The sequence below is a fragment of the Alosa sapidissima genome, chromosome 19 (genome assembly GCF_018492685.1).
Source record: "Alosa sapidissima isolate fAloSap1 chromosome 19, fAloSap1.pri, whole genome shotgun sequence".
Classification (NCBI taxonomy): domain Eukaryota; kingdom Metazoa; phylum Chordata; class Actinopteri; order Clupeiformes; family Clupeidae; genus Alosa; species Alosa sapidissima.
In genome coordinates this window covers 29,781,652-29,805,046 of record NC_055975.1, presented here as the reverse complement: position 1 = coordinate 29,805,046, position 23,395 = coordinate 29,781,652, and the positions used below count along the sequence as shown (strand labels likewise).

The 23,395-nt window shown below is 47.3% G+C and overlaps 1 protein-coding gene across 1 annotated transcript in view; it reads left to right on the top strand.

Annotated features, from left to right (window-relative positions):
- The first annotated feature begins 1,345 nt into the window (after positions 1-1,345).
- The window catches only part of LOC121692764 (supervillin-like), a 67,636-nt gene continuing 45,586 nt past the window's right edge, over positions 1,346-23,395 (top strand). Inside the window, 12 exon segments of the mRNA XM_042071640.1 lie at positions 1,346-1,572; positions 5,150-5,201; positions 9,292-9,383; positions 9,503-9,560; positions 10,001-10,164; positions 10,261-10,933; positions 12,851-12,934; positions 15,801-18,482; positions 20,534-20,645; positions 20,647-20,720; positions 22,703-22,740; positions 23,101-23,165. Coding sequence (XP_041927574.1) covers positions 1,515-1,572; positions 5,150-5,201; positions 9,292-9,383; positions 9,503-9,560; positions 10,001-10,164; positions 10,261-10,933; positions 12,851-12,934; positions 15,801-18,482; positions 20,534-20,645; positions 20,647-20,720; positions 22,703-22,740; positions 23,101-23,165 — 4,152 coding nt within the window. The 5' untranslated portion in view covers positions 1,346-1,514.

Sequence of the window (23,395 nt, the reverse complement as noted above, 5' to 3'; positions counted from 1 at the left end):
TAGCATACTGAGGCCAGCTAGGTCAATCTGTGCTGTTAGCATACTGAGGCCAGCTAGGTCAGATTGTGCTGTTAGCATACTGAGGCTAGCCCTGTCAGACTGTGCTGTTAGCATACGGAGGCTAGCTAGGTCAGACTGTGCTGTTAGCATACTGAGGCTAGCTAGGTCAGACTGTGCTTTTAGAGGTGAGTGCTGGTGCACCTAAATAAAAAAGTTAGCATACTGAGGCTAGCTAGGTCAAGTTAGGCGCATCAGTGCAACCATTGCAAAAAGTTAGTCTGGAGCCCTGCAGATGGTCACAAATAACAAGCCAATTAGGTGCCACATAGCCCAACAGATTGTCACAAACAACATCACGATCTTTGCAGTGGTCACTGTTTGTACATGCTGAAGGAACATGGGGTCCTTTAAAGGTGATCACTTGCAAATGGGTTGTGGTCAGTTCTGCACTGGGAATTGTGTGTGTGTGTGTGTGTGTGTGTGTGTGTCCACAGTGTGTATTTGAGCCGAGACAGGGGGAAAGTCATTGCATGTGTGTATAGTTGTGTGTGTGTGTGTGTGTGTGTGTGTGTGTGGCAGGAAGAGGAAGTGGTAATGTTGACCTTCCTACTGTACACATTGCATACTATGACTTCTTAAGCCTGTTAGCATCCAGGATCCTAACACACACACACACACACACACGCACGCACACATACACACACACACTTAGGGCAGCCGTGGCCTACTGGTTAGCACTTCGGACCTGTAACCGGAGGGTTGCCTGTTCGAACCCCGACCGGTAGGCATGGCTGAAGTGCCCTTGAGCAAGGCACCTAACCCCTCACTGCTCCCCGAGCGCCGCTGTTGATGCAGGCAGCTCACTGCGCCGGGATTGTGTGTGCTTCTCTTCACTGTGTGTTCACTGTGTGCTGAGTGTGTTTCACTAATTCACAGATTGGGATAAATGCAGAGACCAAATTTCCCTCACGGGATCAAAAGAGTATATATACTTATACTTATATAGGGATCAAAAGAGTATATATACTTATACTCACTCACTCACACTGTCCATGTAGGTTGTATATTTTTCTGTCCCTCTGCCGCACACTCACTCACTCACTTTCACACACTCACCCACACATTATCTCTCTCTCTCTCTCTCCCCCCCCTCTCTCTCTCTGTCCTGCTCCTCCAATCCCTGTTCCGCTGTTTTATCATCCTGGCTAATTTCTGCCTGTAATCTGATTACTCCATCTGAGCTGCTTTTGCCACTTACACACACACACACACACACACACACACACACATCTATTAGTGTCAGCTGGTGGTCAGCGCTCGACTGTGCTGGTGTTTGCTGTGTGCACTGTGATTTCTCTTTCCTCCTCTCAGTGTGTGTGTGTGTGTGTGTGTGTACGCTATTCACTGTGCTAGTTTGCCTTTGTCGTTGGGACCTCACAGTGTCTCTGAGCGCCTGTGTGTGTATGTCTTTGTGAGTGTGTGTGTGTGTGCGCTTGCATTTTTTAAATACAACAATGCTGCATAACCCATGGGTGGCTACTTACCTGAAACATGTCAAGTTTTTTGAGCAAGGTAAGGCTACCTTTATTTGTTTGTGCGTTTACATGTCTTGTTTTGCCTTTATTTGTTTGTGAGTTCACATGTCTTGTTTTCACAAGAGTTGGATCTACATGTACACTTGTGAACTGTTGTGCCGTTTTGAAAATCTAATCTTGGTGTATGTTGCCAGGGTGTCTGAGTTTATGAGTACACTTATATTTGTTTGGAGTGTGTGTGTTTGTGTGTGTGTGTGCATAGTTTGTGCTGTTTTGGAGCATCTGTGCAGACCCAGCTGATTGATTGATTGACTGTTGGCATGGTTACTGGGGGAGTGACCTGATGGGACGGTTGGGGGGGGCAGTTGCCGGGGAGCCCTATTGATTGACAGATTCAGTGCTGGGTCAGTCTGTTTGTCTGCTTATGGGGCAGGCAATACCGGATCGTTAGGAAAGATTAGATGAGTGTGATCATATATGTTTGGGCCTTTTTTTGGGCCTGAAATCGCTGATACAACCTTTAACATATCAGTGTCTCTCCCTGGTGTGTGTGTGTGTGTGTGTGTCTGGGAAAGGAGGCTTGAGGTGTGTGTGTGTGCAACACGTGCAGTGTTATGAACGGCAGATTCTCAGCAGCCTATTTTTCATCTGTATTTTTAGAAAACCCCGTCCTCCCTTCTGCCAGTTTAAGACTGTCCGTTTCCGTAACCCAAACACCTCTCTCTTTCTTTCTTTCTTTCTTTCTTTCTTTCTTTCTCTCTCGCTTTCTACTGTCTCTCTCTCCTTCTCCCCATCTTTCTCCTCTCTTCATCTCTCTTTCTTTCTTTCTTTCTTCTCTCTCTCTCTCTCTCTCTCTCTCTCTCTCTCTCTCTCTCTCTCTCTCTCTCTCTCATATTTGCTCATTCCCTCCATCCAGGCTACATCAGCTGGGCACCACCCCTCCCTCCCCTGGGTCATACCCACCCATGGTGCACTGATCCAGGCTACATCAGCTGGGCACCACCCCTCCCTCCCCTGGGTCATACCCACCCATGGTGCACTGATCCAGGCTACATCAGCTGGGCACCACCCCTCCCTCCCCTGGGTCATACCCACCCATGGTGCACTGATCCAGGCTACATCAGCTGGGCACCACCCCTCCCTCCCCTGCGTCATACCCACCCATGGTGCACTGATCCAGGCTACATCAGCTGGGCACCACCCCTCCCTCCCCTGGGTCATACCCACCCATGGTGCACTGATCCAGGCTACATCAGCTGGGCACCAGCCCTCCCCCCACCGTGTTCTCGCCTCAACAGACTGCAACACTATGTGCCCCCCCCCCCCCCCCCCCAATCAGCAGCCTGACACCAACGACACCCCATAATTCCCTGCCTACAGACTTACCCACAATTCAGCTATTGTGGCCTGAAATCCCTGACTGTGACTTGTGTTCTGTGTGTATGACTGAGTGTTTCTTTCTGTGTGATCGTGTGCAATGGTGTCAGTTTATTCACTTATGGATATTTGGTCACACGCAAAGACTTAGTTAGAAGTCTTAGTTAGAATATGCATATCTTAGAAGATACACCCTAAACACAGTCCCTAACACAATCACTAACAGTCACACTAACATAATCACCAACACAGTCCCTAACACGATCATTAACAGTCACACTAACATAATCACCAACACAGATCCTAACACGATCATTAACAGTCACACTAACATAATCACCAACACAGATCCTAACATAAACACTAACATAATCACCAACACAGTCCCTAACACGATCATTAACAGTCACACTAACATAATCACCAACACAGATCCTAACAGTCACACTAACATAATCACCAACACAGTCCCTAACACAATCATTAACATAATCACCAACACAGTCCCTAACACGATCATTAACATGGTCACTTACAGTCACCAACACAGTCCCTAATAACCACTAAGTGAGTAAGTTAACTTTATTTCTATAGCACATTTCATGTGACCGGCACAGACCCAACGTTATCCACAAGAAAGAGAATAACACAACAAACATGACATGACCAAACAATAAAGATAAACTAGATAAACATAAAAAGATGGAGATTAAAATATAATAAGTGAATAAAAAATGTAAAATAATTAAAAATAATTATATAATAATAATAATAATAATAATAATAATAATAATAAAAAGTTAGATTAAATGACTTTTACATTACTTAAATAGCCTTACAAGATTACATTAAATTACAATTAAATTACTTAAATAACCTTAAAAGCCTAGTTAAAAGCTTGTGAGAATAAATATGTTTTTAGTCTGATTTTAAAAGAATACACTGTCGGAGTCTGAAATCTGGTGGATAGACTGTCATCAACTCTTGACTGTATTTTCATTCTTGTAGAGTTGTGTTTTTCTTGTGTTGTGTGTGTGTGTGTGTGATATAAGCTACTGGATATCGATCTATCAATCTATTGATCTATCGATCTATCGCATTCAGCAACACAGGTCCACTCCCAGCACATTCACCATCATAGGCCCATACCAACCTCAGGCCTCGTTGATGAGGCATTATTTAGTTTGGACTCTGATGGACTTGAACAGAGGAGCTGCTTGTGAGCCTCACGTTTCTGTCCCATTGAAAGTGTGGCAGCAGTGCAGTGTAGCCTGGCCTGTGGCTTCAGTGTATTGCCCCCTTCAGGTGAATGTGGGAACTGCATGGGATATGAGGACAAGGCCTTTGGCCCCAAATACAAACACTGTAGATAGGCGGAGAAGGGTACGTGACGACATGACAACATGACGAGCCACCTCCTGGTATCACAAATGCCTCTTTATGCAGACCAGAGGCGTCTCCCTTCCCGCCATGTCCGTGTGCCTCATCCTGTTCGTCACATACAGTATGTTAAGCTCCTGTTCATCACATACAGTATGTTAAGCTCCTGTTCATCACATACAGTATGTTAAGCTCCTGTTCATCACATACAGTATGTTAAGCTCCTGTTCATCACACACAGTATGTTAAGCTCCTGTTCTTCACATACAGTATGTTAAGCTCCTGTTCATAACATACAGTATGTTAAGCTCCTGTTCTTCTATAGATAGTCTTCACTGGCCGCAGGGGTAATCATTTCCATACATCCCTCCATGTTCCGCAACACCACATATAGCACACATATACTGTACAACACATGATGGCACGTGTAACATGTGGCGTATTCCCAACCACACCCAATACAAACACTTCACATCGGAACAAACAGACCATGACGACTAGTCCATGACGGGAGAAAATCAACTTTATTTCAGGTGTGCACTTACTCTACGCCATCAGTCTAAAAGCTAGCATAGTAAGTATGCGCCGATCAGTCTAAAAGCTAGCATAGTAAGTATGCGCCAATTAGTCTAAAAGCTAGTAAGCTCTGAAAGAATTGCCATGTATGAAATATATTAAATCCCATAAGACACCATAAGACATCCATCGTAACGTTGTCTTTGCAGTGGGGTCCTCTGGTCATGACCAAGCTTCTGTAGTAACTGGTGTACTTTGTGTGTTGTATTTCTGTGCAGGCATCATAGTGGACAGGTCTTCTGTAGTCACTGGTGTGCTTTGTGTGTTGTATTTCTGTGCAGGCATCACAGTCGACAGATCTGCGTCGTCTCTCCTCAAGAAAAGATCACACAGGTATGTGGATTTTTCTTCCTTTTACTCATCTAATGGATGTGTGTGCGCGCGTGTGTGCATGTGTGATCCCGGAAAAGATCTCTAGCCTCTTCCACTCTGAGACTAAGCTTAAGGACGCTAATGACCAGTGATCCTTATGATTTCCTGGAGAAAGGCCACGTCCCTGAAAGCCCCCTTTACTGTGTGTGTGTGTGTTTGTGGGTGCGTGTGTGGGTGCATGTGTGGCTGCATGGGTGCGTGTGTGTGTGTGTGTGTGTGTGTGTGTGTGTGTGCAGCTGTTACATGTCTGAGTTTGTATAGAGAATTAACGTTTAATAAAGATGAATTAATGCATATACTATTTCTTGGACTTAAGTCTCTTTAGAGTGTCCACCTCATGTCATGCGACAGGAAACCATTTTTCAGATATGTCAATATGACTAGGACGCACCTGAGATATGTCAATATGACTAGGAGACATACCGGAATTTAGAAAGTTGAGTGTTCCCTTTCCAGCCTGTGGTTAGCTGGATGTAGCCATACTCGGAATTCTATTCAGAATTTGCGTCTGGAACCGAAGCATTTGGACGTGAATATGGGGACCGATACAGGAGGGGAAATGCCATTGCACACAACATCAGTACAGCAGACATGCTGGCAATCTAATCGCTTCTCTAGCGACAGGCTTTTTGCTGTAAACAAATTAGTGTTCATTTCGTCAGACGAGACGAGAGGAAATATGTTCGTCAACGACCTTTTTTTTCCATGACTAAGACGAGACGATGACGAGACGGCAGTAATGTCCTGAAACACTGACTAAGACTATCTTAAGATGCGTTATTGTTGACGAAAAAAGACGAGACTAAAATGTTTTGCATGAAATAAAAACTAAGATAAAATCTCTCTTCATTTTCGTCTACAAAATGAGAAGACAGAATATCTAGCTGTTACGTTTTCAAAATATTCCGAATGAGTTCATACGCAACAGCTTTCCTGTAGGCTAGTCTACGTGCTGTTGCTGCAACCCTGTGGCTGCAACACGAAACTACATGGAACAAGAACACTGGAGATTTCTGCCAGAGTTAGCAAGCTAACTACCTACGCTTTATGCCACAATGCTACATACCCAGAAGTTGAAGCTTCTCTCATACAAATTAACATCCCCCAGAATGTCCATACGAAAATGTTCATCATGTAATGTCAACTATTTAACTAGTTAGACTGATGCAAAGTTTGCTAGCAAGTAAGCTAATATGGAAAGTTTTCTAGCAAGTTAGCTATGGCTAAGATGGAGAGTCTGTTTGGGGAATGTGTTGTGTTTGGGCGCATATCGCCATCTAGCGAGGCAAAGTAAAACATTAATACTTACGATAGTGATACATTTAATGCCTACGATAGTGTTTCTCAAACTTTTTCAGTTTCAGGACCACTTAACTAACCCTAGCTAAAAAAAAAAAAAGATTAGACCTACTTCAACAGTAGCTTATAATTAGTCTACACAATAGGCCTACTCACTGTTTGGATTTACATAGAAGTTGGTTCAATATTGCAAACAACTTATCTATATTATATTTCACCACTCTGCTCGCAGACCACTTGGGATAGCTTGCGGACCACCAGTGATCCCCGGACCACACTTTGAGAAACACTGGTCTACGAATATGACAGTGGTCCAGTCAAATCTTTTACTGTCTATGGTCAAATTCCAGCCGAGCTATAACTGTAGCTCGACTTACCTGTGCATGTAAACATACTGACTGACAAAAAATCAGAATGAGTAATTATAACAGACGAGTAGCCCTGTGGACACACAATATTGTTGGAAAATTGAGATGTGTGAAACACTATTTGACTCAAATGGTAATCAGAAATAATTTGTTATAAAAAAAAGACTAAAATGTGTTGACTAAAACTGACTAAGACTAAGATACCTTTAGTTTTCTTTTGACTAAAACTAGACTAAAATGACGAGACTTTTAGTCGACTAAAACTTGACTAACAAAAATGATATTTGAATGACTAAATATGACAAAGACTAAAAAGGACATTTCGTCACAAGACTAAGACTAAATTAAAAATAGGTGACAAAATTAACACTAAAACAAATTCAACCGAAACGCACTCGGGTCATGTGAATGAATAGTCACCTTTGCCCATCTGTCCATCATTGTATAAAGCCCGCCCGGACATTTTGATTGGTCCGCACAATTCTCAAGTTTTCATACAGGCTTGTCAATGGACCAGGTCCAGACCGAACTTACCGACCTCAAATTTTGTGGGCGAGGCTTTCCAAGCTAGCCTGTGATGGGAGTAGAAAGGAAGTGGTCATAGAGCACCGGCCAATAAGAAAAGCGCATTGTTTCTACATCACACACTCTCATTTATGATGCTCCCTCCCATATTAACTATCTAGCAGGAAGATGCCTAAAGATGTTGGCCAATCAGAGAGAAGCGTACATGCAAAATTGAATGTCAAAATAAAAGTTTAGCTGCAAAATTAGCCTGTTTTTTCCTAAAGATTTCTCAGGACTTGCTAGAACATCAGGAGAAGAAGGTGAATGCTGACTTCACCTTAGTGACTTTACAAAAGCATCCCAGGGAATGTTCTAAAATAATTAAAAGGGGAAGGCATGACTCCTTTCAGTGCCATACATGTTACACGCTAGTGAAGTGTCTTCTGTGCTATACATGTTACCCTGTCTACACGCTAGTGAAGTGTCTGCTACATGTTACCCTGTCTACACGCTAGTGAAGTGTCTTCTGTGCTACATGTTACCCTGTCTACACGCTAGTGAAGTGTCTTCTGTGCTATACATGTTACCCTGTCTACACGCTAGTGAAGTGTCTTCTGTGCTATACATGTTACCCTGTCTACACGCTAGTGAAGTGTCTGCTACATGTTACCCTGTCTACACACTAGTGAAGTGTCTTCTGTGCTACATGTTACCCTGTCTACACGCTAGTGAAGTGTCTGCTACAAGTTAACCTGTCAACACGCTAGTGAAGTGTCTGCTACATGTTACCCTGTCTACACACTAGTGAAGTGTCTTCTGTGCTACATGTTACCCTGTCTACACGCTAGTGAAGTGTCTGCTACATGTTACCCTACACGCTAGTGAAGTGTCTACATATTACCCTGTCTACACGCTAGTGAAGTGTCTGCTACATGTTACCCTGTCTACACGCTAGTGAAGTGTCTTCTGTGCGAGTCAGACATTAGGTTGTGACTCTGTTGGCACACCATAAAGATGTGTCTTCTGTGGAAGGATTAAAGGACAGTAGTCTTTAGATAAAGCATTAAGCACATCAGAGATTTGACCTTTGGCAGTGTAGCCCTATATAAGTAAGTACTTGAACAATAAGTTCAGTGTTTAACTTGTATGGTAACAACATTATGATAACTCGTATAGTAGTGACATTATGATATCTAACTTGTATAGTAACAACATTATGATATCTAACTCGTATAGTAACAACATTATGATATCTAACTCGTATGGTAACGGCATTATGATATCTAACTCGTATAGTAACAACATTATGTCGTCAGCCATGTCCCATGACTCCGATTGGTGGTTGAAATTAAATGTAAACAACCGTTCTCCAGATTTAAACACTGCATTAGCACAATAAATATATTGTCTCGGTCTTTAGATTAACAGCTCAGCTGACACTCTGATCTAGTGATCACGACAGGGTTGCACAGCTGCTGTGTGGGGTGTGTGTGTGTGTGGGGTGTGTGTATGTGTGGGGTATGTGTGTGGGCTGTATGTGTGTGGGGTGTGTGTGTAGTGCTCGCCTCCACAAAAAGTAAGTACGATAAATCTCAGTAAATACTTTTGTTCATATCACAGTGTCACACCCCACACACACATATCCCCCACACACATATCCCACATACACATACCCCACGTAGTTGCCTTGTAGCCATTTTACTACAGTTTAAAGGGAACAGTTGGCTATCTTTATACAGAAAGTTTTAAGTGGAAAGAGAAAACCCTTATGTTCTTTCTTTCTTTCTTTCTTTCTTTCTTTCTTCTCTCTCTCTCTCTCTCTCTCTCTCTCTCTCTCTCTCTCTCTCTCTCTCTCTCTCTCTCTGTCCCTTTGCTAGTTTTGATATTGATCGCCCTCCCACACATAAGGCTGAACTAGTGAAGAGTGCCTCTGACATCGATGCCAACCTCCGAGCCGTCCTGCCCAAGGGTGAGTAGGGGCTCTGCCAGGCCAGGCCAACCTACCTAGTGACCATTGTTCTGCTACTTTTTTGGTGATCATGATCAAATGGAATATATTCAATTTTTATTCTTGTTCCTCATTTCCAGTTTCGGAACTACGGAAGCACTTTGAAACAACAAAGTCAAGTGAATCAGAAATGAACAGGTAACATTAAATATTCAGAAGTTCAAGGTCAGAAATGAACATGTAACATTAGATATTCAGAAGTTCAAGGTCAGAAATGAACAAGTAACATTACATATTCAGAAGTTCAAGGTCAGAAATGAACATGTAACATTAGATATTCAGAAGTTCAAGGTCAGAAATGAATAGGTAAAAATAAATATTCAGAAGGTCAAGGTCAGAAATGAACATGTAACATTAGATATTCAGAAGTTCAAGGTCAGAAATGAATAGGTAAAAATAAATATTCAGAAGGTCAAGGTCAGAAATGAACAGGTAACATTACATATTCAGAAGTTCAAGGTCAGAAATGAAGGTCAGAAATGAACAGGTAACATTACATATTCAGAAGTTCAAGGTCAGGTTCACTGGCTCTCTCCATCTCCATCATCTCTTTTATGTGTGTTACCTCCTGTTCCCAGGAAAGAGCGCATTGCTCGGAGATTAGAGGGAATCGAAGCAGATGCCCCACCTGCTCTTGTTCCCAGCATGCAACACGTCCCTGGGCTGGTGGCCAATCGGCTGTTGGAGGAGGACACGCCCCGCTACATGCGGGCGTCAGACCCATGCGACCCAGGAATTATGGGTAAGTTATGGGAAAGTTGTGTGGATTTATAGGCTTGCGTGAAGATGGAGGAAAAGATTGTGTTTTACTCCCTCTCTCTCTCCTCTTCTCTTCTAGTGCGGCGTTACGCTGGCGATGAGGGTTCCACTACAGACCGTCAGTCTCGTGCTCGGAACCGCGGGGAGCCTGCCGGTTCCTCTCAGGAAGGGTCTATTCAGCAGGGGGCGCCCTCAGACGCGATCCCAGCTCTGGTGGGGAGCACCAAGGCCGAGAGGATAGCGCGGTACAAGGCAGAACGCCGCCGCCAGCTCTCGGAACGCTATGGAATCCTCCTGGACCAGGAGGCGGAGCCAGAACGCCATCCTCGCCAGTCGCACTCACGCAGGGAGGGGAGGAGCCAAGCCCAGGAGGACGAGGAGGCGCGTAGCCGCGGCGATGAGAGGAGTCGCCCGCAGTACAGCCAATCGGGCGTGGGGCGTGTGTTCATGCCGGCCAATCCTGACCCTACCCCAGCGGAACCCCTCCCACCTGAGAGAGGAAGACGAGGCTCGTTCTCTGAGCGCGAGCGCGTGCTGAATGTGGAGAACCACAGACGCGGAAGCCGCACGCGCCAGCCACCGCCAGAGGATGCGCCCGTCGTCATGGAGACAACACTGGGCAGAGGGGTGGTGGCGGTGCCCAGCTCTCCGCGCACGGCTAGGCGGGCATCACTCCCCTCCACACGCCAGGGCATCTCCCCCGGGGACCTGTTCATAGAGCAGCAGGCGCAAAACATCCTCAGCAGACAGGGGTGAGTACCGTCACACACCCTAACACAACCTAACATCACACACCCTAACATCACACACCCTCAGCAGACAGGGGTGAGTTTAACATCACACACCCTAACATCACACACCCTCACCAGTCAGGGGTGAGTAACATCACACACCCTAACGTCACACACCCTCAGCAGACAAGGGTGAGTTTAACATCACACACCCTAACACCACACACCCTCACCACCCTCACCAGACAGTGGTGAGTTTAACATCAAACACCCTCACCAGACAGCGGTAACATCACACACCCTCACCAGACAACGGTAACATCACACACACCCTCACACAACCTCACCAGACAGCGGTGAGTAACATCACACACCCTCACCAGACAACGGTGAGTTTAACATCACACACCTTTACCAGACAACGGTGAGTTTACCATCACAGTTGAAAGGAGAAATCCCGCGTTTTTTCACATAGATCTCTGTTTTCTTTTTTTCCATACCAACAGTAAAGGTAAGTTTTAGCTAGCTCAAGTTGCTGCAGCCAGGGCCAGCTACATTCTGGGGGCATGAACATGGGGGCTCATGAACATGCCCCCAGAGTGTAGCATCCTAGCTGCCTGGAAGCTGTTGCCTGGGGCAACTCCAGCTAGCAGGTAAAACCCTTTTTTTTTTTTTTTTTTTTTTCTTCATACCGACAGTACTCGGTGACCTCAAGAAAATGAGATCCACGTGAAAGATCACCGTACTTCTCCTTTAACATAATGAGCACGTTCAGATGGTGGGGTATGTTCAGATAGTGGGGTATGTTCAGACGTTCAGACAGAGGGGTACATGGACAGACGGAGGGGTTTATAGACATATGTGCCATCTATGGCCAGCTGGAGGGTTTAAGCCAAATCATGAACACGTGTGTGTGCAGGCAGTATTGGTGCAGGCAGTAGGCAGAATTGGTGCAGGCAGTTTTGGTAGTATTGGTGCAGGCAGTATTGGTGCAGGCAGTAGGCAGTATTGGTGCAGGCAGTATTGGTGCAGGCAGTAGGCAGTATTGGTGCTGGCAGTTTTGGTAGTATTGGTGCAGGCAGTAGGCAGTATTGGTGCAGGCAGTAGGCAGTATTGGTGCCGGCAGTTTTGGTAGTATTGGTGCAGGCAGTAGGCAGTATCGGTGCAGGCAGTAGGCAGTATCGGTGCAGGCAGTAGGCAGTATTGCTGCAGGCAGTAGGCAGTATGGCTGCAGGCAGTTTTGGTAGTATTGGTGCAGGCAGTATTGGTGCAGACAGTAGGCAGTATTGGTGCAGACAGTAGGCAGTATTGGTGCAGGCAGTTTTGGTAGTATTGGTGCAGGCAGTATTGGTGCAGACAGTAGGCAGTATTGGTAGTATTGGTGCAGGCAGTAGGCAGTATTGGTGCAGGCAGTATTGGTGCAGGCAGTATTGGTGCAGGCAGTAGGCAGTATTGGTGCAGGCAGTAGGCAGTATTGGTGCAGGCAGTTTTGGTAGTATTGGTGCAGGCAGTATTGGTGCAGACAGTAGGCAGTATTGGTGCAGGCAGTAGGCAGTATTGGTGCAGGCAGTATTGGTGCAGGCAGTAGGCAGTATTGGTGCAGGCAGTAGGCAGTATTGGTGCAGGCAGTTTTGGTAGTATTGGTGCAGGCAGTATTGGTGCAGACAGTAGGCAGTATTGGTGCAGGCAGTTTTGGTAGTATTGGTGCAGGCAGTAGGCAGTATTGGTGCAGGCAGTAGGCAGTATTGGTGCAGGCAGTATTGGTAGCATATGTTAAGCAACCTTGAATAACAACAATGTTTATTGTGCTACAAGCCCACACACACATCCACACACACACAATCACGGCAAACCCACACCCACACAGCCACATCAAACACACACACACATCTCTTTGACACTGAGTGTGGGCGTCTGACCTGTGCCATTGTCCTGTAGCTTGGCGACTCTGTCCCAAAGCGACTGGAGTCTCGTTCAAGACTCCGACAGCAACACTCACTCCCACATCAACTGGCCCTCCAGGTACTGAGAGGTTTGTGTGTGTGTGATTGTGAGAGAGGGAGACCTAAAATAGTTTCTGTTCCCTGAACCCCTCCTAACCTCTCAAACCTGGCTCATTCAAACATTCTAAAACAAACACACACACACACATAGACTCCTATATCTATCTAAAACACACATACACACACAATTCTAAAACACACACAGACTCATAGATAGATAGATACATACATACATACATACATACATACATACATACATACATACATACATACATACATACATACATACATTATTGATCCCCAAGGGGCAATTCAAAATATCTATATATATACACACACTCCTATAGCTATCTGAAACACACCCACACACAGATATACTTCTAACTAGCCCATGCCCTCCTCCCCTCTGGAATGGAGTGTCTCACTGGAATGAGCGGTGTGTGTGCAGCCTTCACACATTGACGACTCCCCTCACACACACACTCACCCGACTCCCCTCACACACTCACCGGCGTCCCCTCACACACTCACCGGCGTCCCCTCACACACACACCGGCGTCCCCTCACACACACACTCACCCGACTCCCCTCACACACTCACCGGCGTCCCCTCACACACACACTCACCCGACTCCCCTCACACACACACTCACCCGACTCCCCTCACACACACACTCACCCGACTCCCCTCACACACACACTCACCCGATTCCCCTCTCACACTCACCCGATTCCCCTCACACACTAACGAGTTCCCTTGTGATGGAGTAACCCATTTTGGGTGGGCTCATACAATGGGGTGGAGGAAGAGGGGAGAGGAGGAAAGGATGGGGAGAGATGTGAAGGAGGGAGGGATGGAGGAGGAGGAGGGGGGGAGGAGAGGAGGAGGGAGGATGAGGGGAGGAGACGAGGAAAGGATGGGGAGAGATGTGGAGGAGGGAGGGATGGAGGAGAGATGGAGGAGGAGGATGAGGGGAGGAGGAGGGAGGAGAGAGGAGGAGGGAGGAATGGAGGATGGAGGAGAGGAGGATGAGGGGAGGAGAGGAGGGTGGAGGAGGAGGAGAGATGGAGGGAGGATGAGGGGAGGAGGGATGATGAGGGGAGGAGAGGAGGAGTGGGGAGGAGAGGAGAGAGGAGGAAGAGAGAGGAGGAGAGAGGGGGGGATGGGGAGGGGGGAGGAGAGGAGGGATGGATGGGGAAAAGTGGGAGGGAGGGAGGGAGGGAGAGGAGAGGAGGGATGGATGGGGAAAAGTGGGAGGGAGGGAGAGGAGAGGACTTCTCTTAAGTTTATCTGCAGATTGAGACCACAATGTATCCCATGTATCATGTCAGAATCAATCATCTTAGAACTGAAGCCATCTTGCTTTAGCTTTAGCTGCTGTTATTGAGCAACTAGTGTGTTATCAGAGTTCCCCATACATGGATTAAGCCTAGTTCTAGACTAGTGTGTGTATCAGAGTTTCCCATACATGGATTAAGCCTAGTTCTAGACTGCGCAGAATTCCATCTCCATTGAGAAAAAGGTTTTAGGGCAGGGCTAGGCTAATGGCCCTTTCCATTAGACTCGTAAATCTGCCGCCCGAGTTGGAAAGTGTAAATTACCCAGCTTTCTTGCCGAGGCGGCCGTACGACCTTACGACGAACATGGCTGCTCCCATAGTTGAGATGAGATGACATGTATTTTCTTTGCATTTGTACTGTGTTGGTCATTTTAATGTCGATGCAATGCTCTTGCACACTAGATTACATTGCTGCTTCAATCCGGTCACCAATTCATGCATTGCACAGTCTTGCTGTGCGTGCAATACAATGTAACGATTTGTTTTCCAGCCGGTTAGCTAGAGGCTACATGTAGCACAAAACAATATCAATGACTAGCCTCCTGCTAATGCCCCTCGTGGCTCGAGAGAAACGCGACAGCACTTGTTGAAATTGAAATAGGCGAAATTGAGTTACTAAAAATGTTTTTTATTATTAATTCACATTGACCATACCCAGTAAGGGAGAATGAGGGAAGTGTTCTCGTGTTCTGCCCTGGTGCCCTGGTGGCATCTATGTTCTTCCCAAAAAGACTACAAACCCCAGCGTTCGCGCTAGTAACTCATTCGTACATGTTGTACGGGTGGGCGTACAATGATTTACCAGTCTAATGGAAAGGGCCATAAATCCGTGTAAGGGGAGCTAGCCTGCTGAATTTGCATCAGCTGTATGCCAGCTTCCTGGTTACCTCAGGCAGCAGTGATGACCAGTGATGCCCTGTCCTCTGACCCCTCACCCCCACCCCCACCCCCCCACTTAGTTGGCAACTATGATTTTGGGAAACGCACCCTTGGGTGAGATCTGCTCTTGATGTCTGACAGTACTGGCTCTCTGATGGGGTTGTAAAGGGCCTGTTTTCTTTTGTATTATGCCTTTCAATGCTTTTATTTGCTATTACTGTTTGCTTTTGTTTATGTAAAGCACATTGAATGACCTCTGCGTATGAAATGCGCTATATAAATAAACTTGACTTGACTGAGGAAGGTAAATCCAGTTTCAGAAAAATAAGTCCTACCTGTTAGTTTTACCTGTTCACTGAACCAGGTGACTTCCCTCAGTAGACCACTGAACACAGGTGACTTCCCTCAGTAAACCACTGACCTGGTGGAAGATTTGTGATTAGAATCAGCTGGTTTAGAGAAATGGTTGGAACCAATATGTGCTTGGACTTATTTTCTGAAGCTGGGTTCATCACCTCTGTCCAAGGCAGCCCAAACGTCAGACAACTCTGGATAGTGATCCTGCCTGTAACATGGTCAGCTGCTCTTTGGTGTCCTAGGCAATGATGTGTGTGTGTCTGTGTGTGTGTGATAAACTCCTTTCTGTCCTCCTCCTCGTCTGTGAAGAATCCGGTTCAGGGAGAGGCAGGCGAGAGACGATCGGGGTTCAGATGCCGGGTCGGATCCCCCAGGCCCACGGCGACACCCTACAGTTATCCCCACGTACCTGGCGCCCCGCGCCGAATCTTACGGAAGTAGCCAGCGCTCCCCCAGCACCGAGCGCTCAATCCACCAGCGTCCCCGAAGCGTAGAGCGCCCCAGCTTCCAGAGAACCCCCAGCTATGAACCCCCAAACTATCAGCGCACAGGCAGTGCTGAACCCCCAAACTATCAACGCACAGGCAGTGCTGAACCTCCGAGATACCAACACCATCCTGCTGTTGATAGTCCACACTACCAACATACACCAAGCTATGAACCCCTAAGCTACCAGCGCACGCCGAGCACTGAACCCCCCCACTACCAGCGAACCCCGAGCGCTGAACCCCCCCACTACCAGCGAACCCCGAGCGCTGAGCCGCCAGTTTACCAGCGCGGTGCCAACACCGATCCCCCAGGCTACCCTGGCACCATCGGGCACCCGCCGGTGTATGGGCACCTCCCTGCTCATCATCGGGATGCCCCTCCTCCCGTCCCGCACCCTGCTCCGCCTCCTGCCCCCTCCCACAGAGACCTGCAGAGACCCCCCTACGGTCACCACGACAACCAGCACCCCTCGCTGAGACCCGGGAATGCTCCACATCAGCTATCTTTCAGCATTGCTCACCCCGTGGATCCACACTTCACCTCTTACAAACACCCTCCTGCCCAGGCTCACGGTCACACACCCCAACCCCCTGCTCAGGTTCCTAGTTACACATCCCACCATGGCCCACAGGCCTCGCTTCCACCGCACGCCCCCACAGAGCCCGCGGAACCTCAGGGCTACCCATTTTCCTCCTCTGTGAGGCATGTGGTGGGCCCGGGAGAGTTCCGGCACAGGACTAGCACAGACTACCAGACGAGAGAACCTCAACAACACAACTATCAAAGGAGGGAGCTTCAGAAAGACCTTCAACACAGAGAACCACAAAGAGAAGACAACCAGAGGAGGGAACCTCAACGACAAGATTATCAAATAAGGAAACCTCAACAACACGACTATCAAAGAAGGGACTCTCAACAAGACGATTACCACCGGAGGGAATCTCAAAGAGATCTTCGACAGCAAGAACCACAAAAAGAAGACTACCAAAGGAGGGAACTTCAACGAGACGTTTATCAAAGGAGGGAGCCTCAACAAGAACCTCAACGACACAATTATGAAAGGAAGGAACCTCAACAAGTGGACTTTCAGAGAAGGGAACCTCAAAGAGCTGAGACCCAGAGAGAAGACCATCAGAGGAGGGATCACTATGGGGGAGTGCCTCAAAGTGGCCTGGGTCAAAGAGGGGAGGACCATCAGAGAAGAGATGCCCACAGAGGGGACTATCAAACATGGGTACCCCACAGGGCAGAGCCACAGCGGATGGAGGTCTCAAGGGGGGATTTTCAGATAGAATCCTCAAGACCGGAACCTCAAAGAGCAGAACCCAAAAGGGGAGAGTCCAAGGAGTCCAAGGAGGGAGAACATCAGAAAAGGGAAATCCTGAGAGGGGAGCCCCATACAGTGGGGCCTCCTCCTCATGGAGAAACTCCGCAAGGAGAACCTCTGAGAGACCCCCAAAGAGGACAACCAGAGACAGGAGAATCCCAGAGAGGAGAACTTCAGAGAAAACCCCTGAGAGGAGAACCTGAGACAGAACTTCATAGAGGAGAACCTGAGACAAGAGAACATAAGAGAGGAGAACCTCACAGAGGGGAATGTCATAGAGAACCACAAAGAGCAGAACCCCAGAGAGAACCTCAGGGAGGAGAACCTCAGAAAGCGGAACTGCAACAAGGGGTCCGAACTGACCAGCACACCGAGGGCCTGCTCCGGAGCAGGAAGGCCGTTCTCCCCTCTGAGATCCGTCGTCGTGAGCGAAGCAGTGATGATCCCGCACGTTCCCAAGGAGATGAACAGGGCAGTCCCAGGATTGGCCAGTCCGATGAGCTGGAGGGTCAAGGCAGGAGGAGGATTAGCCAATCAGATGAGGGAGAAGGACATGTTCGTAGGAGGAGGATCAGCCAATCAGATGAGGGAGAAGGACATGTTCGGAGGAGGAGGATCAGCCAATCGGATGAAAAGGAGGCACCCGTAAGGAGGAGACGAATCAGCCAGGAGGATGGAGAAGCCCGTCGTGTGAGGACAGTGAGCCAATCAGAGGAGGAAGGGCAAACCAGTCGCGTGAGGAGAATCAGCCAGAATCAGTCAGAAGAGGACTGGGAGATGCGAGACCATGGGCAACCACTGGGCAGTCAAGACATCGCCGATGAAACCCTAATGGACACCACGCCCCCTCAACTCCAGCCAGCCAATGAGGAGGACCGAAGTGTAGCTTCCCCTAGAAGCCCCGCCTCCCCGCCAGAGAGACCGCGGCGGTCTGGAGGGGAGCTCAAGCCCAAGATCCGCATGCGCTCCATGTCTGACATCGGGGTGACTCAACGCTCTGCCGTGTACCGAAGCCTGGAGCGAGCTGCCACCCGGGAGGCAGCTACGGTGGGGCCTGTTGCCAGGGAGACGGGCGGAGTGGCCAATGGCGAGGTGGGAGGCCTGGACACGCGGGTCTCCGTAGCAAAGCTGAGACACTCGTACCTGGAGAACGCCTCCGGACGCCGACCCGAGCTGTAGGTGGAGCAGCATGGCAAACCGCTGACTGAAACGCTGAGTCATGCTACAGATGGTGATACAGCGCAGCATGCAGGAATGCCGAGTCATACCTTGGACATTGATGCAGTCCGGCATGTGTAAATGCTCATGATGAAGATGTGGTGAAGCATGCTATAATGTAACATGGCATGCTGTTCATTGGACAATTCATTTGTGCAATACATTAACCGATCTACATATAACTACATAACATGCTAATTTTAGTCTTATAGGTCACTGTTGTTTGTTAGCAGGTTGTGCTCGTAATGGTTTTCTATTACACTAACAGATGCAACATTTGGGCGCTGGAACGCTAAACCTGGGGAAGAAATGATTAGAAATGATTTGCATAATTTAGATGGAACCTTTCTGAACTGAAATACTTTAACAGATAAGACAGAATCCCAGGTGCTGGTGATATGCAGGAATATCAGACTTCAAAAGTACAGATCCCCAGTGCACACTGATGTAATATTATAGGTTGTTTATTTAGAATAGGAAGCAACCTGTTAGGAAGCAACAGCCTTAAACAGATATCCTTATCCAGAGAGAAGCACCAGACTGTGGAGCTGCTTTGTGAAGGAGAGATAGCAGCAGTGATCTTAGCAGTGATGGTAGTAGCGATAGCAGCAGCGATAGTAGCAGTGATTGTAGCAGTGATTGTAGCAGTGATTGTAGCAGTGATTGTAGCAGTGATTGTAGCAGTGATAGTAGCAGTGATTGTAGCAGTGATTGTAGCAGTGATGGTAGTAGCGATAGCAGCAGCAATAGTAGCAGTGATTGTAGCAGTGATTGTAGCAGTGATTGTAGCAGTGATTATAGCAGTGATTGTAGCAGTGATGGTAGTAGCGATAGCAGCAGCAATAGTAGCAGCAGCAATAATAGCAGAGATAGTAGCAGTGATAGTAGCAGCAATAATAGCAGCGATAGCAGCAGCAATAGTAGCAGTGATGGTAGCAGTGATCATAGCAGTGATTGTAGCAGTGATTGTAGCAGTGATTGTAGCAGTGATTGTAGCAGTGATGGTAGCAGTGATGGTAGCAGTGATGGTAGCAGTGATGGTAGCAGTGATTATAGCAGTGATTATAGCAGTGATTGTAGCAGTGATTGTAGCAGTGATGGTAGTAGCGATAGCAGCAGCAATAGTAGCAGCAGCAATAATAGCAGTGATCGTAGCAGTGATCGTAGCAGTGATCGTAGCAGTGATCGTAGCAGTGATCGTAGCAGTGATCGTAGCAGTGATGGTAGCAGTGATGGTAGCAGCAATAATAGCAGCGATAGTAGCAGCGATAGTAGCAGTGATAGCAACAGCGATCGTAGCAGTGATAGCAACAGCGATCGTAGCAGTGATGGCAACAGCGATCGTAGCAGTGATGGCAACAGCGATAGTAGTAGCGTCCTGGGTGCAACCTCCGAATCCGCAGTTGTGACTCTTTGGATAAAAGTGTCTGTTAAATACCAAGTACTTTACTTCACCTCTCTGAGTGCTAACTACATACTGGCTCAAACTGGATGTTGCTGATCTCATAACATAACACTTGTCTCAGATGTGAACGTGAGTGTGTGACCTGAGTACTGTTCCAGATGGTCAGATTCAGCTGCATGGTGTGGTACTGGGTACTGTGTGTGTTGTATCATAACACTATATGATACAAAATGTAAGTGTGTGGACATGTCCTGGATGACCTTAACGACTGTGTGTGTGTGTGTGTGTGTGTGTGTGTGTGTAATTGCTGGCTGGATCTTGACTGGTGGCTTTGGGTTTGAGTAAGAGTTCAAATCCTTATCACTCCTCATCCCTGGGAATGACTTAAATCCTCATCCGCATGCGATTAGAGTATTTTCAGTGTTCAGTACACTTCTGTTTTGTAACCTTTCACCCTGGGCCTCTTTCTCTCCCTCCTGTTTTGTTACTTCTTTTATCTCTCCTTTCCTGGCTCTCTTTCCCCCTTTCCCCCCTCCCTCCATCCTTCCCCCCTTCCTCTCTCCCTCCCCTCTCCCTCCCCTCTCTCTCTCTCCCTTTTCTCAGTGATGTGAAGGTGGACCCGGCGGCAGTGGTGGTTGCCGTGGCGGCGGAGGGCGAGATGCCGATGGCTGATTGGGAGAGAGGCACTCGTCGCCCCCGCCGATACATCACCCCGGGGAGACGACAGGAAGTCCTCAGAGAGGTTCCACACTCAGCCAATCACCTCTGCCGAACGGCTGGAGTCCGACAGGTACAGCAGGAGATGTCATATCGCATCTCAGACTATTTAGGGTTTATTTTATGTTTGTGTAGAAAGTATTTTGTAGAGAACATCTGACCTCATGTTAGAGGGGAGCCAGATAAAGGTGCCTTTTGGCCTCATGTTGGGGGGGGGGGGGGGGGGGGGCAGATAAAGGTGCCTTTTGGCCTCATGTTGGGGGGGGGGGGGGGGGGGCAGATAAAGGTGCCTTTTGGCCTCATGTTGGGGGGGGGGGGCAGATAAAGGTGCCTTTTGGCCTCATGTTGGGGGGGGGGGGGGGGGGGGCAGATAGCGGTGCCTTTTGGCCTTATGTTAGGGGGGGCAGATAACGGTGCCTTTTGGCCTCATGTTAGGGGGGGGGGGGGGGCAGATAGCGGTGCCTTTTGGCCTTATGTTAGGGGGGGCAGATAACGGTGCCTTTTGGCCTCATGTTAGGGGGGGGGGGGGCAGATAGCGGTGCCTTTTGGCCTTATGTTAGGGGGGGCAGATAACGGTGCCTTTTGGCCTCATGTTAGGGGGGGGGCAGATAACGGTGCCTTTTGGCCTCATGTTGGGGGGGGGGGGGGGGGCAGATAGCGGTGCCTTTTGGCCTTATTCATCCGGCGGCCATTACGAAGCTGAGGGGTACACTTGCCATTACACCACCAGATGGTGGTGGTAATGCACTTAGTTTGCAAACTGCTAAAAAAAAACTCACTGAAGAAGAACAGGCCAGTGAACCCTTCTTTTTTGGTGAGCTTGGCTAGTCAAACCTGAGCATCGCCATTGGCCTTTCAACAGGAAGTCTCAACAGTCTCAAAAGTATTTGTACTTGCTGAAAATGTACTTGTGCGAGCGGCCAGAGATTCGTAATGGCAGAATAGCTTCGTGACAACTGTGGAAGGTTTAGTACCTGTGGAATATATTTGTAAGTGAAGGGACATATGACTAATACTTAAAATCGTTCGTGTTATTTTTTTTGTTTAAATCACAAATCGGTTTTACAGTTACAAATCCTGATACACACACACACACACAATACATATGAGACACTTCTCATCCCTAAGGTGGTGCAAAAGTCTGTGCACCTGCAGAAAAGATTGGTAACTCTAGGACAACTTTTTTGTGCGTAGAATATTGATTTGTAATTGTTGAATATATTTGTAATGGTAAAATATTTTTAACTGTAGGATGATTTGTAGCTGTAAAACCGATCCGTACCCGTAGACTAGATTTGTAAGTGTAGGGCATATTTGTAATATTGACAATTACTTGTACAGATCATTTTTACAGTTACAAATAATTTCTACAGTTTCAAAACGTGATGCACACGTACAAAACATTTGAGTCTAATATTCTTCCATATAGGGGTGTTCAAGAACAAAGGAGCCGGAACTGGACTATGATCAGAACCAATACTAGAGGAAAAGTGTGCATATTCAGAATTATTACAGGCGATATCGATCACACAGCAAACTGTATTTTAGTACATTCTATTTTAGGTGAAATTAGAGGTATTTCCTATTTTTTTCCATGATTTTGGCACATTGGGGCTTTTTCATACATGTATTTAAACATTAAATTACAGAAAACTTGTAATACATTTCTTTTTCATATTAATGTAAGTAATCAACTGGGGAAGTTTCATAGTGATATCGGCGAGTTATTTTTTTTACCCTATTCACCTGTAGAGTCCTCGCCTTATATTCAGCACATTGAACAAGAAAGGCTTAATATCGAGAATTGTCCAAGGGATATCACCGGGCACCCCTCCTAAATCTTAAAGAGCTACCCCTACTCTACAATATCCTGCAAAAACAAAAAACTATTAACCAACAAAACCAGGTCTGACCCCATGGCTGCCGGACTAAGTAGCCTGAACATGAACATGAACTGGGTTCCATAATTTGTTATGGGTAGCACTGGATTGGCAGTGATGCTGCATGATCTTGCATGTAAATGGTGTGTGTGTGTGTGTGTGTGTGTTTCCCCAGGTCCCGGTTGAGTCCTACTCAACTCCAGAACAATGAAGGTGAGCTCTTCAGTATTTTCCCCTCTTCCTCCTCCTCTCCTCCCTTCCTCCCCCCACTCCTCTCCTCCTCCTCCTCTCATCCTCCACTCTTCCTCTCCCCCTCTCTTCCCCCTCCTCCTCCTTTCCTCCTCCTCTCCTCCTCTCCTCCTTCCCCCCCCACTCCTCCTCCTCTCTTCCCCTTCTCCTTGTTTACACTGCTCCCCTTCTCTCCTCATCATCCTCCTTTCTCTCTATAAAATACATCATCCATCCATCACTAGTGTACTGTTATCAGTGTCAGTTTCACAGTGTGTGTGTGTGTGTTGAGTGAGAGACAGACAGGTAGTTCACTCATTTGTGTGTGTTTTTTCTGATTTGCAGCAGATGAGGAGAAGTTGGATGAGAGGGCAAAGATGAGTGTGGCTGCAAAGAGGTCCCTCTTCAGGGTAGGCACTTGCGCGCACACACACCACACACACATACATACTCTCACTCTCTCTCTCACACACACACACACACACACACACACACACACACACACACACACACACATACATACTCTCACTCACTCACTCACTCACTCACACTCACTCACTCACTCACTCACACACACACATACTCTCTCTCTCTCACACACACACTCACACACACACACACACACATTCTCTCTCTCTGT